Here is a 16,901-nt window from a genome sequence, read left to right on the forward strand (position 1 = left end):
AGAAGACCAAGTGCAAGTATTTAATGCAAAGCAGGAATGATTTTACCTGTAGGACACACTTTTTTTTTATTTACATCTGTACTTTAGTGCATCATTCTCAGAAGAAATGTTTTTCTTTTTTATCTAAACTCTGTGCTCTTATGTAGAATTAGAGTCTTTCCTCAGTTGTTACATAAGTAACCTAATATAAGACCTAACAGGTGCCACTCACCTGCTCGTAACAATCTTTCTCCCTTGGTTGGTTGGTCAAGTTGTGTGTGGCTCCAGTCTGGTGCTCTGACCAGGAATGCACTCGGTGCCACTTCAGTCTTTTCAGGCCTTTCAGGGGTAACCAAGCATGTCCAGCTGGGCTTTTCTTTCCTGTCTCTTCTGCCACCACATGGAGGAGACATGATTTTGCCTGATAGGAGAATCATTCTTTATAAATAAGTGAGTTGTTTCTAGAAAAGGGAATTTCTGTTTCTTCTATCAGTGTAGTTCTGCTTGTGTTTTGTGATGTATTACTGATGCAGGCTTAGTGGAAGTTGTTTGCTTCCTCCACAGAAAACTGCTTTGTTTTTGTATCGGAGTCATTCTGCTCTTGAGCTACATATTTCTTCAATCTTGGGTAAATGTGGGAAATTCTGAGCTTTTTCTTGCTAATTCACAAAAACTGTACAAGAAGCACAAGTTACACTTTTGGTTGTAATAAAAATGTCTTTCCTGGCAAACATAAAGCGGTGCTGGGTGGCAAAACAGAGGGGTAAGAGTGTTGAGAAGCTCTGTCAGTCACGTTTTTGGCAGCCAGGCAAGGCTGACCTTCACAACTGTCAGAAGAGAAGCTGTGAAACACTGGGTTCTGCTTTATGTTTGCACCTGTTGGGATCATGAAGAAATTACGCAAGTGCAGTCTGATGCCTGCGCTATACTGTGACAGAGTTAATGTTGCTGCATGAGATATCTCATCCTTCACAAGGGAGCAGGCTGCTTTTCCATCCTCTACTCTCACCTCCCTGTATGTGTTTTTTATATTCTCATCTTCCTTCTGTTTCCTTCCATTTAAAATTCTCCTCTCTATCCTACTTTTTACCCATCTCAGTCACCGTTAAGCACAACATCGTTCTGTTTATAAATTATAAATGCTTGCCGGTACTGTGCTTTGTTAGTTAGTACTTGATGCTACAGCGAATTAATGAAAAAAAAGGAAAGAGTGCACTGACATGCAGCATATATATATTCATCTGTTTTTATCTTAACTGTTGTGTTGACTTGATGGACCTCTGCGGTAAACCAAACACGATGATGTTCCATTGTGCAAGGTGGCTCTGTTCCTGTGAGAGTACAGCTGGGAGAAACCAAACCCATGTCGAGGCTTGAGCACGATCTTATCTGATTGGAGCCAGATACTAATGGTCGACTTCTTCCAAAGTGGCGTGTTTTTAAAGGATAAAAGAGCATCCGGAAGAAACAACAAACTAGTTGGCACCAGACTTCTGGGATCTTCCTCTCTGAATTGAGCTTTGTGTTTTTCTGCTGATTCACGACAGCTGGGCTTTGAGTAATACCAGAGCACATGTTTACCTTCGATGTTAAAGAAAGCATCTTAACTCATGTACTGTCTAGTGTGATGCGATGGTCATGGTGAGGAACTAACTATTCTCACTTTCCTGCTTGTCATCTGTGCTGCCTCCATGCGGCAACTGTAACGACGAAAAGAAAAGAATAGAGTCTTTTCAGAAACTACAGCTAGAAACCTCAGAAAGATCTTTCTGTCTCCATCACTCATTAACAAACACTTCTTGGCCCGCAGCTATCAACTTTAAACTGTCTCTTTTCCGAAGATGTGGATGGAAACAGTTATTCCCTGTAAATCTGCTCAGTTCCTCTCTGCTCAGAAGAACCATGATGTATTAATTAGTTCAAGTGGATTGCAAGTTACTTGCCAAAAATCAATTTGTACAGAAGTTATCTGAATGCACCTTCACATTTTGGCGAGTGGTCAGTTCCTCCTGCGGGAGCGGCTTTAGAAAAACTTTTCCAGATTTTTCCTTCCCTCATAAAAACACTTGTAAAGATTCAGAGTTAAATATGAACTTTGTTCATTTTATTGCCATTTTTAATGAGGGAAACCTGTCCATTTGTGTCTGTTTAAATTTTCAGGATCTAGTTTCACTTATTTCAGTATTTCGGAAAGATTAATTAGCAAGCACCTTCTTTTTGCAGCTCCAGATTCCCTGATTTGAAATCGTACGACTGACTATAACACATTTCATCAACTACACAGACTCTTACAGACTTTAATATCATCTCTCTGTGTCCTTCTTTAGCTGAAGCAGCCCGACAAAGCAGCTGCAGCAGCTCACACCTATTTCCAGGCCAACCCTGAACATGTGGAGATGGGTCAGAACCTGGAGCAGTACAAAGACCTGCAGGGCGTTGAAGAGGACCACTTTGTGGACCGAGAAGCCCGGCCTCACCAGGTGATTTAAAATATGTTAATATGCAGGCTGCAGAGGGGCCATGAGTGAGCCTGTGCGGTGCCAGTTCTTTGGATATGATGTGTTTATTTCCATAGTAGGTATGGATTAGGGGCCAGGTGATGGTCTGGCCATGATATATGACCCCTAGATACATGAGTGCGCATATGCCAGCATCCTATATGTTATGTGGTAGAATGAAAAAAAAATATCCCTGTTGATGCTCCTTGATGTAATGAATGTGAACTGTTGTTCAGCCATTTTTTTCAGTCCTTGCCACTTGGCTCCGTTGTCTACTTTACTTCTTTTCCAAAGGGAAAAGTAAAGCTGTAAGAAGAAAGCTTTATGTTAATGGCCCTTGCAGTTTAACAACCGGAAACTCATTTAGGCCTTTTAGGCTGTGGTTAAACCCTGAATGTCAAAGATCCTTTCTATGCTGATTTATTTATAGTTTTTGACCCATTCTCACATCTTTCATTCCCCTCTCCACCCATCCATTTTCTCTTTCTCTTCAAGTTAAGCATATGCAAGTTTCAGCAGTGCCTACTCAGTACAAATCTTAATCTCTCCCTCATGCCGGCTATAGCACACCTAAACTTTAAGTATGACTGTTAATTTATGGGATTATCTCTGGGACTTCACTCTAGTTATCATTAGTTAGCGCTGAACTCTGTTAGTGTAAACACATACCTTTGAATTAATGTGTTTTTTGGCTTTGACTCTGGAGTATTACATCTTTTTTAAAGACGTGACAGCAGGAATCTTTTTTAGCAACTGTCTGACTAATAAAACAGGCTTGGGAGAGGACATGTAAAAAAAACTTTAATGAACTGACTACAGGCTTACTTATGGTGCTGTGTTTTTAACCCTAAAGGTGCATGACAAACGTTTGTTATATAAAAATGTCAAACACCTGAATACACCAGCAAATCATAAAAAGCCTTCCTGACACTATCATCATAAAATTTTCATCCCATAATTTTTCTCTCTCATGTTTCCATCTCTTCTCCATCTCAGCGCTCCTTCACAGCAGCAGTCAGGGTATACGACCAAGGCGACTACGAGGGAGCCATCGCTCTGTTTGAAGATGCTCTGGTCGAGTACTTTAAGGCAGACGTGGAGTGTCGAGTCCTGTGTCAATGGCCGCAGAGGTTTGAGGGCTACGACTACCTCCGCTACCGCTACAGCCTTCATGAAGTCATATCAGGTAAGAGTCAGCATCTACATAGATTTACTTGAACATTTCTCCTGCATTTATCCTCAACCAGCACAAAACCTGTCCCTGAGTTGTGTTTGTAATGTAAGTAACCTTAAATGTCCGAGGTGGGTCATTGGTAAGAGCCAGAGTAATAATAAATACTCCTTTAAAAGTGTAGCTTCAACATCAAAAGTATGTGGATTTTGGATGTGATTTCTTGGTGTAATCAGCTGTTCTTCACAAATGGAAAAATCATTTATTTCATCATTTATTCAGTATTTACACTGAATGTTTTTAATTAGAACCAGGACTTTCTTGTTTAGGGTGTGTTTTAAATGATTTCGACCCTCTTGTTGATGTTGACGAGATGCTGAGAAGACAGCTGGCACTAATATAGAAGCTCATGTACGTGCAGTTGCAAAGTAAACCGAAGATGACGTGACACGGGCTCAAGTGGGATTTGCCGTAGTGTGAATTTTACTGTAGCCTGATAGCATATTGTGACATTTTAGACCTTGTGAGAACTGATGTCTATCCAGTGAACGACCTCCTGCATGATTCGGCGCGTTAAAATGATTTTTGAGACACGCATCCCCTCTGACAATGGTTTCACAAATCCTGACAAGTCTCAGAGGTCAATTACAGTCTTAGATGAAAGAAATGAGACTGTTTATTTGGTGTGTGGAGCATGTTGTCAACTGATCGTGACTGTTCCACCAACACATCTGAATGGCCTGCAGGGCCCTGAGCCCGAGCTGGACTTTGTTGTGCTGAGAGAGCCTGGGGAGGCTTAAACAAGGCCAAACAACACCCTTCATGCCCACTGGGTGATCAAATCTCCCTGGCAGCGGCTTGGCGCTGGATGGAAGTTGGCACTGGGTCAAAGAGCAGATGAGTGATAACAGCCGTAGTACTGTAGGTTTTCTAGAGTTCTGTCCATGACCATAATGTTGTTGAAAAAACACATTTAAAACCAGGGGTGGAATGTAACAAAGTAAATTTAAAATATGAGTTAGTTAAAATATTGTAGTTTTTGTCCCAGTCCTTTGCCAGTTGCTCTACAGATTGAGATTTTTTGCGCACAACGCATATTAACAGCTGAAACAATTAGTGAATTAACCGACAACCATTTTGATAATTGTTTTGTCATTTTTCATGCATTTCATAGTTCCAGATTCAAAAGGATTTCCTGTTTTATCCTGCTTGCTTTATCAAATATCCCATCTGTTTTATATTATTTTTGATCATGTTGAGGATTATACCATTTGTTTGGGCAAAATGAGCACATTTTTCTGAATTGAGTACTTTTAATACCTGATTGTACTTGTATACTTTTACATCAGTGCAACACGTTCAAAGCAGTGCATCACATTTTCCCCAGTTTGATATTGGTTGGAAATTTGTTGCATATCATTCCTCCTCATCCCCCCTTCATTTCTTGAGAAAAGGGCTCAAAAATGCCAAAACGTACTGAAAAAAGAAAGCAAATATAGTTACACTCATGCTTCAAATTAATTCATCAGTATTTTATTTTCAGTTGCCAAGCTTTCCTTGGCACTCCACATGCTGAAATACAAAGATTTATATGTCAGTGCACTGGCTTGAATTTCTTGGAGGTAGAAAGGTGTCAATAAATATTGAACTGCAAAGGCGTCAGAGCAGATTCACTGGTACAAATCGGAGCAGGGAACATAAATATCAGGACCCCTACACAGATTTTGCACGGTTTTGTCTTCCATGAGTTTATCATTGTTGAATGTAATCTTGAATCATTAAATTGGCTGAAAAAACAATGCATCGGCTCTGTTGAATTCACTACACATTACAAATTTCATTGTTTACATTATTAGGACAGACCACATTATACCACATAACATTTACATGTGTTATCCCATGTTGTGGAACTGACACATACCAGAACCTGCTTACCTAAACTGACCAAATCAATATATTGATTTTGGGATTACTGAGGTTCCACTTGAGATGGAATTTTTCTTCTTACTTATTTTATAGTCTCTTCTCTCAGCCAAACCTTTTGGCAAAGAGTGTCAGTTTACATTCACTTGCTAGTTATCTGTATGCTCTGGGTCAGGAGGCTTAGAGGAGATAAGGAGTAGACAGTCACCAGCGAAGGAGACAAGGCGTCCTTGTATGGAAAGGATGCACCGTGAGAAACTTGAGATATGAAAGTAATGTTTAGGCTCATATTCCAGTCATTTAACAACACAAAGGTCATGGCCATAACTGGAGAAATCTCCAAACTTTTATACATCCTCGTGAAGGGAAAAAAGCAGAACCAGATGGCATTGCACCTGTTGCCTTGCGTTGATCTGATTCCAGTTGTTCAATGAGTAACCTGTGCAGTAAGACATCATCTAATCTCTTGAAATCTTCCTTGCTCCAACTCTTCTCATCAACACTTTGTGCTTTAGCAAACACTCTTCACCAGATAAGAAAGTAACATTAGCTGTCAACTGAATCAGTACACTGGACTCTTGCTTGCAGACTCAGGCTCTGTACCATGTATCGGTGTACAGAGTGATGTTCTCTACTGCTGTAATCGGAGAGCTGGACTTTGTTCAGCTCCAGTTTTAGGATATTTGGTGGATGTGGCCAATTAGTATCTCCAACAGTGCAGGAAAACAGCCTGAATCGAGGCCAGGAAAGCAGTCTGAGTGCAGCTGAAACTCCAGTTAGTCACAGCAAGACCACCGGCTGGCTCCTCTTCTTCCTCTTGACTTTGTTTTATTTTTTTATTTTTTTTTACTGCAACTTGAGAGCTTTTTCTTGTCGCATCTTCTTAAATTATTTATTAATAAATAGTAATTTATTAATATTTTGGAATTCAAGTTTAAAATGTTTTTCATTCTGGTTGGGTAGGCCCAACTTCTGGTTCAGAGGCTTCTTTACATAAGACCTGATAAGAAGAAAATACAGAGACTGCAAATAATAACATACTAATAAGTATGTTATTATTTGCAGTCTCTGTATTTTCTTCTTTATTTATTTATTGCCGTATGGCTTATTAATAGAAATCTGTTTAAAATCTTAAAATTGATTGTTTCAGGATTTAGAGCTCTTGAAGACATCACCTGGCAACTTTTTCAAAACAGCCCTTCAGTTACAGTTTACAGAATGTGTTAACAATATTAAGGTAACACAAATCCAACCAAGGTAGATAACTAATTGTTAACTGTGGGAAAGATGGCTGCTGTATTTGTCCTAAACAGGACAGAGGAGTTCAACAGCAGATGTCACTATAAGACAGCTTGGCCCAGCAGCCATTTCACAAGCGTTACTCATACAGCTTGAAAAATAAGCTCACATTTTCTGCACTGTGTTATGATTTTATTTTGTTTACAGCGTGCCTTTAGGGCATTTGAAGTCTATACGAGTATGTTTGATGTGGAGGGATGTGTGCATCCACAACAAAACTCTCACACTGGATCATAATTATATCATTATATTGTTACACATATACATCAACTTTGGTCAGTCGTGCTTTTGTTGATACAAATCAGGCTTCTCTCTCTGGAAATTCAGGGGTGTTTTGTGCAGTAGCCACAACTTAATTGCTGACAAGTGTGCTTTGTCTCAAATATGTATGACCCGGTTGCACAAACACAGCAGAAAAGATTGCTAATTAGCTTTGGCTGTGCTTTGTTTTGATTACAATCAGAGGATTAGTTTCCATAGCCCCACTATGGGAGAGCCTGTGATTATGATGTTTATATGTGTTAAGATGTATTTGTGTAGTTTTTGAGGGTAATATAATCTGTCACATGAGTTTAATAAAATGGAAAAAATCTCAAAGAGTCATGCTGCGGTTTAATTTTCAGAAGAAAATACGTTTTGACCCACAAAGTGCATCCCTGTGCATTACAGTATGTTTCTGACCTCTGCTCCTCTGAGACTCTTGAAGAGCCTGAAACAGACCACAACTCCGCTGGCTCAGGGTGAGGAAAGTAGTGATGCAGCTGCTCAACAGTGACCTCATTGTACATTCACGCTCACAACGCACACACAAACACACAAGCAATCACCCACTCTGCTGGATCGACATAAGGAAATGATATGTAACACCCTGTGAAATCTGTCTTCCCTGAAGAGTAAACAAACACAATTCATCAGCACCTGAGGAACAACAAAGATACAATAGCAATGAGCTGTTGAAAAACAAAACAACATGTATTTGATCTACGTACTTTACAGCGCCAGGGAACGACATCACGTTGGACTGGCTGTATTTGATTTGTTACAGCTCATCAAGTCAAACTCAGTCCCCGTAAATACGTGTTCAACAACTGAACAACGGGGAGTAAGAGACCTTTACCAACAGTGATACACCTTCAGAGCCATTTTCAACATCTGGTTTATGCAGTTTTTATTATTGACAGTACTGGGACACATTATGATATGCTCTCACTTGTAACGGGGATTTTATTTAACTTCATCAGCCAACCGAAGTAGCTTTGTGAGTATCTGTTGCCTTGAGTCCTAGAGTCCTAACAAGCTTGTCCACAGTCGAAGGAAATGATTCTGTATCCGCCCTGAGCTGAGATCAGCTGCTGTTTGTTTCCATTTGATCGCCTGTCATGCTAACAAGTAATTCATTAGCGTGTAAATCAGAGCGATGCTTTAACTTTGAGCTGAGGTCACACTGATGATCTCAGTAGAGTTAATGGTTGTGGGCGTGAGGACCATAATGCATCAGTGCATTAAATTTGCAACAGACCACACAAAGTCTTATAACTGAATCAACAGCCTCTGCACTGTGGACATATAATAAACTGAAAGGGGGGTATAATTACTCTGTAATAGGAGTCGGTAACTGTTCTTTTGATGAAAATCATTTTTTGATTTAAACCAAACCATTGTTTTACTTTAATCAAGCAATACAAAATGTTTTCTGTCTATTTTGTGCACAATACAGAGCAGACAGTTTGTTTTGGCAGGGTTTTTTTTTCTTGACTTAAATGACAGGTTAAAGTGTTTAAACGGGTGAATGCTGTTTCAGATTTGTTGATTTCACCTTAAATAACCATTTCAGATACGTAGGCCTAATTGTTATTATTTATAAGAATATATACAGTTTTGGAAGTCTATTAGTTACTGTAATACGGCCTTTGATAACAAAATACAAAGATTATTTTTTGGCTCCAGCTTTGAAACACACAATAGTGAAACTTAAGCATTTTTGATGTAATCACTTTACTGTAGGTGGATATTGGTATCAGTTTCTTTGGACTGAAAGATTGCTAATATTCTGGCAATAATCATGCTAAAAATTGATTAGATTTAGCATTTAGACTACAGCGTACTAATATTTTTTTTGTTTTTTTTGACGAGTTTAATAATAGACATATGTTGTGTGTAAAATCGTATCCTCACCTCAGTTGTATCAGTAATGGTATCACTGGTTTCCAGTTCATAAACCATCTCTCAGCTTATACTAAATAAGAAGACAAATGCCAAATTGAAGAAGTGGTTTATTATCTTAGAGTTATGTTAACAATCTGAAAGCTGACCTGAAACCATTTTGTTGCAGATCACTTCACTCAGGTGCTGCACTGTGAGCATGAGTGTGTTCGAGACTTGGCCACCCGACCAGGCCGCCTCTCACCCATGGAGAACTACCTGCCTCTGCACTACGACTACCTTCAGTTTGCTTACTTTCAGGGTAAGTTATTCACTGTGTAGTGCAGGGAACAAACATGGCATCTGACTGAGTATGCTTGGTGTAGCAATAAACAAAAGAAGATGCTTACACCCATAGGTCATACACCCAAACATGCACACACACATACGCAAACGCACATGCATGCGCAAGAACTCGTAGTTACGACAAAGAGCTCAGAGTCAACAGATGGCCGCACCCTGTTTGGAGATTCACATTGTCTCGCAAGTATTAATGTGGCCGCGGGGGGGGGGACTTTACACAGGTGTATCCAGCCTGAAGTCGGGACTCTCGGGTGTCTGTGCATGAGTGTGTGTGAATGGATAGCCTTAAGTCTTCTGCTGTTGATGAAGTAGTGAAGAGCTCTTCTAGACAAGAGCTTTGGCACAACAACAAAGCCTAGTTGGGAAAAATGTGTGACAGTGTGTTGAATGGGTGTGAGATCACCAGATTATACTTAATGACCCATAAGCATGTGGCTCTAATAAAAAGCAAAGTGGATCATTTGGTCTGTGCAAACACACTGAGAAGGCTGATTCATAACAGCCACTGATGGGTGTGTTTGCAAGTCTGTGGAAGCCATAAAAGCTTCTTTTTACTTGTTTTTACTTGAGTTTATACAAAGTGTCTCCGCGAGTTAGTTTTTCTGCTGCATTGTGAAGTATGTATCATTATGATATAAAGTAAAATCAGGTGACATGCTACCTGGGTGCTCTCAGAAAATCCATGTTTTTATACTGTTACTCATCTTGACTTGACATTGCTTAACATTTTTGTCTTATATTTAATTGTGAAAAATACTTGGTATCCCTGTGGGGGAATGATGCTTACAAATGTATCAGTAAATAAAATGATTAGGGTTTCAGGGTCACACCACACTGCTGCAGTGGACGTTTGCCATCGCTCAGCAGCCTCTCATTGTGCTTTAGCTGCTCAAGTTTCCTAAATAAATCCCCAGTGACATTTTACTCTCTGACTGCGCTCAAACCTCCAGACTCATATTGACTTGGGAACAACTGACAGCAGCAGATATGTTGTCAGCTTCAGCCAAGACAGGAAGTCTTTGGTTAACCCTGTGCCTTTACAAGCGAGCAAAGAATGTGTGTGTGTGTGTGTGTGTGTGTGCGCGCACATGTGCGTGCACTTGGTAGAAACAGTGTAGGGCATAAAGTGTGTATCAGGTGTTTTTGTGTATCTGTGTTTGAAGTAATAATCTTATAGTGTGTTTTGTGCAAATCATGCTTATTTTGATCTGTTTAAAAACAGTCACGATGCACCATCAAATTTTGTTCTTAATTTCAAAAAGCCCTTTAGACTTAAGCCAGACTTAACGTATGAATTTCTCCATTTTTTTTCCATCCGATTTCACACAATATTTCATTAAAGAGAGTTAATTTGTAGCACAGAATTATCAGTTGCCACATTGCTACCTATCACTCACATTGCAAGAGAAGAGCCATATGAAGTAATGTGTCGAATCAGCATAGCCATCTAGTGGTCTACAGCTGTCTGTTGGTTTGTTCATGGCTCTGCTAGTCTGTGAGGTTATGTGAAGTCTGGAAGCAGATGTAAGAGGACAATAAATATCGCAATCTCTGCCAATTTTGTGGAAATTGTCAGTGGAGGAAGAAGGAAGACAGTACAGGATGGTCCTGCTGTACAAATCTCTCACTTCATCACTAACATCCTGACCCTGTGTGTGTGTGTGTGTGTGTGTTTGTGTGTGCGTGTGTGTGTTTTTCCACTGTCAACTAGAGTGCAGCTTTTGCTCCATTGTAGTAATGGTGTTGGAATGTTATCCGTGATAGATACATTTCCACTCTCTCTCTCTCTCTCTCTCTCACACACACACACACACACACACACACTTCCAGCATTCAGTAAGATAGCCCTGTAGCTCTGTAGAAAACAGGAGAAATCCAAGGCAGGTCATCTGCACCGTGTGTGTTAGTCATGTCGAACAAATATCTTGGATACATTTCTTTCTGAAAAGCTGGTTTTATGAACCTTTTAGATATTGTATTCTTTACATCCCTGATCCTTCTTGGTCCAATAACACCATCCTTTGAAAGGTGGATACCTGTTCATAAATGAACAGGTGCATTGAGCTTTTAAAAGTCAAAAACACCATGGGTTACCTTTAATTGTGTCCATTTTTAAACCGCTTTAACTACTTTCTGTCTCTCTGTGTCTCTGTCTGCAGTGGACAAGCTGGAGGAGGCGCTAGAGTGTGCTCTGACCTACTTGTTATTCCACGAGGGAGAAGAATTTGTTATGGAAAATGTGGATTACTACAGAGAGATGCTGGGACACGATGGCAAGCCGAGAGAGGTCAGGATCTGCTGTTGTCATGGGTTGGGGATGAGTGGATGGACACAAGGATGGAGGAATGGATGGATTTTTGTTTTTACTGATGTTTTATACACTTAGAGGGGCAATCTTATCATGAGGATATTTTGATGGATGGATCATTGTGTCTGTGTATCATCATTACTGTTATCAATAATTGTTTGGCCGACTGAATGAAGCAGAAGTTTATAATGAGAAAGAAACTGGAAGTGTGATTGGTTCAAAAAAGAGAAAAAAACAAAGTAACACAGTAAGACAGAAGAACTTAAAGAACCACAAAACGCAGGTGGAGGGGAATTGGAAAAGAATAATTTAAGTCACACACATTAAAGGTAGGTTTGGAGAACTTTAAACATCAACGATATACTTTGTAACTTTGCTTCTGTAGGTAATTAAAAACATGACAAACTGCAGTGATGTGAGGAAAACATTTAGTGTTTAAAGTCTGGCATGACACATTTGAATGAGTTGTGGGCTATCGATTTAAGACTGAGAAAACTCTTTGGAAAAAGCATTAAGAAAATGTGGGGAGGCAGCGGAAGAGCACATGCAGGGAAAGAGACAGGAGAGGAAAAGTGTGGATTTGAGTGAAAAGCAGGAATAGGTTGGCAGTTTGCTGTATTTCTTGGATGAACATGCTACTCGCAGCTCTTAAAGTTTGCTTTTCACTTGTATATGTTCTCATTCCAGCTGGAAGTATTAAGTAATTTTTGCTATGTCAGTGTGTTTACGACAACATATAGTTTTTTCTGGTCCTGCTCTTTAATATTTCCCTGCTATTCATATTTAAAGTCTGAATCTCTGCCCACTATCGAAAATTAAATTTGTTAAGTCTGGCTGCTCGTCAGCCACTTCAGCATTGAGAAATTGTCCTTCCTAAACTCTGATCAGCTGCTTGGAAAAGTCAAGCAGCTCCTTGTTTAAGTCCCCAATTACACAGCCTCTTTTTCCTGGAAAGCCTGGTACCCATTAGAGTGAGCGAGGCTCCCAGCAGGACCGAGTGAATGTGTGAGCGCCTGTGGCGGACATTGTGTGTGTGTGTGTGTGAGAGAGAGAGAGAGGGAGAGATAAAGAGTGACTGAGAGCCGACATGTTGCAGCTCACTCTTATGTTTTTCTACTCATAGCTTACATTTTTCTTGCCCTCAAGTCTTTCCAGTCCCGTCAGTTTACAGTGGAGTCATTGGCCGATAGATCGCCTCTCCTTTCTGAATCCCCTCTCCCTCCAGCCTCGGGGAGCTCATTTACAGAGCACTAGATCTCAGAGCCAGGCCCGACCTGCCTCCTTGCCAAAGAATCCGGCCTTTCAGGAACTGTGGAGGAGGAGGAGAAAGAGAAGTCATGTCAGAGTGCCCACAGAAGTCTCTGGAACAATTTGGGGGCTGTTTATATTAAGGGTGCTGGGGAAAGGGCTTCTCTTTTTTAACCACTACAAGAAAAATGCTACTGGATGGTCAGGTTTCATAACACTCACCATCACCGGCCTCACCCCCTCTGGGAGCCCCACCTCCAACTGTCTCTCCCCCTCTCACACTAGAGAAAAATTAAACACAAGGAAAATTAAACTCGTCTCCCAGAGACCAGTTCAATTTTCCACTATAAAGTGTCCTCCCCATTACATATCTGGGAAACAAAACTTTACAACTTTGTTAAAAACATTCATGTATTTATATATGAAACAACCAATATCATTGTCATATTTTCTGAACTTAAGTATTTCATAATCAGCATGGGTCTTAAAAATCTTTTTTACTGTCACAAATCTGAGAGGACACAAAGAAAGACTTAAGCCAGCCATCGCACTCTTCAGTCCTGGCACTGAGACAAGGAGAGCTGAAGGAAGGAGAAACTCTTTCTGAGTCAGGACAGGAGCGCAGTGTCACTTTTAGAGTTGTGAAAAGTTATGGAGATTAACTCTGATGCATGAACGATAATATTAAACTATTTTTACTCTACTGCAAGTGTGAGCTTGAAAACAATACCGTAACATGCAAACAAAAAGATTTCCCTTATATCTTCCCTTTGTAGAATTATGCAAAGAAATGCAGAGAATGAGAACATTTTTTGACTACTCACAAACCAAAGCTCCATAAAGAAAGAAAAGATTTAAAAGACATTGTCATGAATATATTATGTTTATTGTGGAACTGTGAAATATCTAATGTATTGTCCTTCTATGAAAAGCATGCATTTACATTCACTTTAAAACGTCAGGAAACTGTTTACGATAAACCTTTGCTGTGTCTGGGTTCACAGGAAGTTGCCTGGTACCTGAGGAGACACAAACAGGAACTGGAGCTCCTACTGATTGGCAGTAAAACCATGGGTGTGGAATTTATTGAAGGGGTGAGTTGATAGAATACAACATTATCCCAAATCCTAATCATTTTTTTATGTGTAGCTACAAACTCAAAGCAGACTGTAAGTACTTATTTGCAGACCAGTGCCCTTTAATTCTCAGTTTTGTTCAGAAATGAAAAAAAAGTGTAATTTAATGGGTATGGGTTATGCATAAGCCAGTCCATATGTCTCTGATGCAGAGCAGATCTTCTACTGGGTGTGTAATCCATTAATGTGCCCCTGCTGCCTGGCTGACTCGAAGCAGGGTAACAGGTGTCTGGCACCGGCACCAAGCTCTACATCGTCCCAAGCAAGAGCGACACCTGCTGTCCAAACTGATGTCATATTTCACATATAGGTGATAGATTTCCCCTTGTCTTTGTTGCAGAATTACTGGAGCAGCACAGGTGGAAGAGATGACTCAAACAGGTAAAGAGATCTCTGCATCTGTAACATAAAGTGCACTCTTTCATATAATACATTACAGTTTGTCTTCCGATTACCTGAGGTGTCTTTCACTGTAGTAGCAAAAGTTGCTCATGCAGATGGTAAAAATTTGAAGTAGTTATAACCAGTATTTTTGTATTGTATTATATTTTGTATTTTTGCAAATCACCTACTCTGCCATTTCTCTGAACTTCATAGAGATTTAGAGCATATTTGGTTCACCGTTTAGCTGCAATTTAACTGTTTGAGTTCATTCACGTAGCTCTTGTAACTTTTTCAGCTGTAAATCAGAGCTCTCAACACTAATTGTGTGCTATCTCCTCAGCACCAAACAGGAAACACACAGCATTTAGCAGCTAGCTGGTAAACACAGTGGAGCATTTAACAGCTAAAGTGCCAAATATTGGTTTGGGGGAGATCAAAACAGCTAAAAGAAGAGCCAACACTGGACCTAAATTTCTCAGGTGGCCAGAAACGTAAATCTAAATAATTGATTATGTTGCTTTGTGCTGGTTGTGTAGATAACTACATCTCTAAGTAGTTACTGCAAGTTTAAAATCGGAATGTTACACCTCATAACCAAATCACCTTATCTTCTTTCTCCCAGGATTCCCTCTGGTACCGACGGCTGGATGGATTATGTTCCCATCTCAGAGAAGAAGAACGTTGCTGTCGCTGCTCCGCAACTCAAAGAAGGTAAACTTTCACTGCAACCAGGTGTGAAACAGAACAGAGCAGAATTAGAGTGTTAAGAGAAAGTCATCAGTGCATTCTTTAAACAGTGTTGTGTGATCTGTGTAGGTGGCCCTTTGCTGTATGACAACGTGCAGCTGGTGCAGAACTCTGTGGCCTTGAATGGGAGCCAGCGGGTGCTGCTGGATCATGTTATAACTGAGGAGGAGTGTTCAGACCTGAGACACCTGGCACATGTAAGGACACTGCACAACACTGATGGAGGAAGGATCAAAATCAAATCACTAGAATCAACAGGGACAGCAATAAATCTTATCATGAAGGTTTACTCTTAGCTGTCAGATTTGAAAACTACAATTGATTGATGATAAATGAGTGTTTATTCATGTGTGTGAGCCTTTACTTCGACATCAGTTGTGTCCTTTGTTCTTGTCTCCCAGGCTGTTACCATGGCAGGGGATGGTTACAGAGGGAGAATGTCTCCACACACTCCCAATGAGAAGTTTGAAGGAGCCACTGTACTCAAAACCCTGCAGGTACACCAACCAATGACCATAAGTAAATGCAGTTTTGCTGTATGATTTTCAAAGATTGCCTCTGCTCAGTAGTTGTCAAGGTTGCAAGAAACTGATATTTCATCTAAACAAGCAGTTGAAATTGAAATTGAAAAGTCAAAATTCAAACCAGGGCATAAGGATTACAAGGTCAATATCTTCATCATATACATTGTTCATTAAAATTATTGTTTTTATTGGTATACATGCTAATCTTTTTCTTCCCTGCAGTATGGCTACGAGGGCAGAGTGCCGATGAGGAGCGCTCGCCTGTTCTATGATATCAGTGAACGAGCCAGAAGGATTATTGAGTCTTACTTCCTGCTCAACTCTACCTTGCACTTCTCCTACACGCACCTGGTGTGCCGGACAGCCATCACAGGTCACTCACACACAGAAACATATTTCACATATGACACAGACTGGGCACAGAATAAGCTTCAGTGGCTGTGCTTTCATAATTACTATCAGCCTTAGTACTGCAACTAACTGTGGTTTTAATAAATGTGATGGTTCACATACTGCGTGATAGGGTGGTGGTTCAAATTAAAACACCCAGAAAGAAAAACATTGGTTACGTATCGTAACCCCAGATTCTATGAGTATAGGCATAGCACTCTAGAACCTGGAAAAGTACAAAGCTTCTATTGATTTACAATAGAATTTGAAAGGCTGTGTTGATAGATATTTGGACTTTATGTGTGTTGGTTGTCTATTCACAGGCCAGCAAGATCACAGGAATGACCTGAGCCATCCCATCCATGCTGACAACTGTCTGCTGGACCCTGAGGCCAATGAGTGCTGGAAGGAACCACCAGCATATACATACAGAGACTACAGGTATGAGGCTACCATCGTCAACACAATTAGGAATGATAAACCTGCAACCTGTTTTTCTGCAACTTGCACACAGCTTCTGGAGCTTTTACACAGTGAAAGATGAACAATAACAATGTTGCTGTTCTTCTCTTTACTTTTCCTATTTTCAGTGCACTGTTATATCTAAATGGAGATTTTGAAGGAGGGGAGTTCATATTCACAGAAATGGATGCCAAAACAGTCACGGTAATATGTTTCTCCTGAGATGTGAGATGTATTTATTTCTACAAAACTGACCTGGGTCTGGTTGTTGAGAGTTGGTATTCTCCCAACATTTAACCAAGCACAAAACCTTTTCTGATCCCCACA

At 40.2% G+C, this 16,901-nt stretch overlaps 1 protein-coding gene across 1 annotated transcript in view; it reads left to right on the top strand.

The window, feature by feature from the left end:
- The window catches only part of p3h2 (prolyl 3-hydroxylase 2), a 53,544-nt gene that overhangs the window by 34,666 nt on the left and 1,977 nt on the right, over nt 1–16,901 (top strand). The window contains exons 2-13 of the mRNA XM_046391498.1: nt 2,307–2,459; nt 3,474–3,663; nt 9,203–9,334; nt 11,535–11,662; nt 13,936–14,025; nt 14,408–14,448; nt 15,074–15,162; nt 15,268–15,395; nt 15,600–15,695; nt 15,945–16,095; nt 16,436–16,553; nt 16,703–16,778. Of these exons, the coding sequence (XP_046247454.1) occupies nt 2,307–2,459; nt 3,474–3,663; nt 9,203–9,334; nt 11,535–11,662; nt 13,936–14,025; nt 14,408–14,448; nt 15,074–15,162; nt 15,268–15,395; nt 15,600–15,695; nt 15,945–16,095; nt 16,436–16,553; nt 16,703–16,778 (1,392 nt within the window). The remainder of the gene's footprint in view (nt 1–2,306; nt 2,460–3,473; nt 3,664–9,202; nt 9,335–11,534; nt 11,663–13,935; nt 14,026–14,407; nt 14,449–15,073; nt 15,163–15,267; nt 15,396–15,599; nt 15,696–15,944; nt 16,096–16,435; nt 16,554–16,702; nt 16,779–16,901) is intronic.

This window comes from Scatophagus argus, chromosome 6 (genome assembly GCF_020382885.2).
Source record: "Scatophagus argus isolate fScaArg1 chromosome 6, fScaArg1.pri, whole genome shotgun sequence".
Taxonomy (NCBI): Eukaryota; Metazoa; Chordata; class Actinopteri; family Scatophagidae; genus Scatophagus; species Scatophagus argus.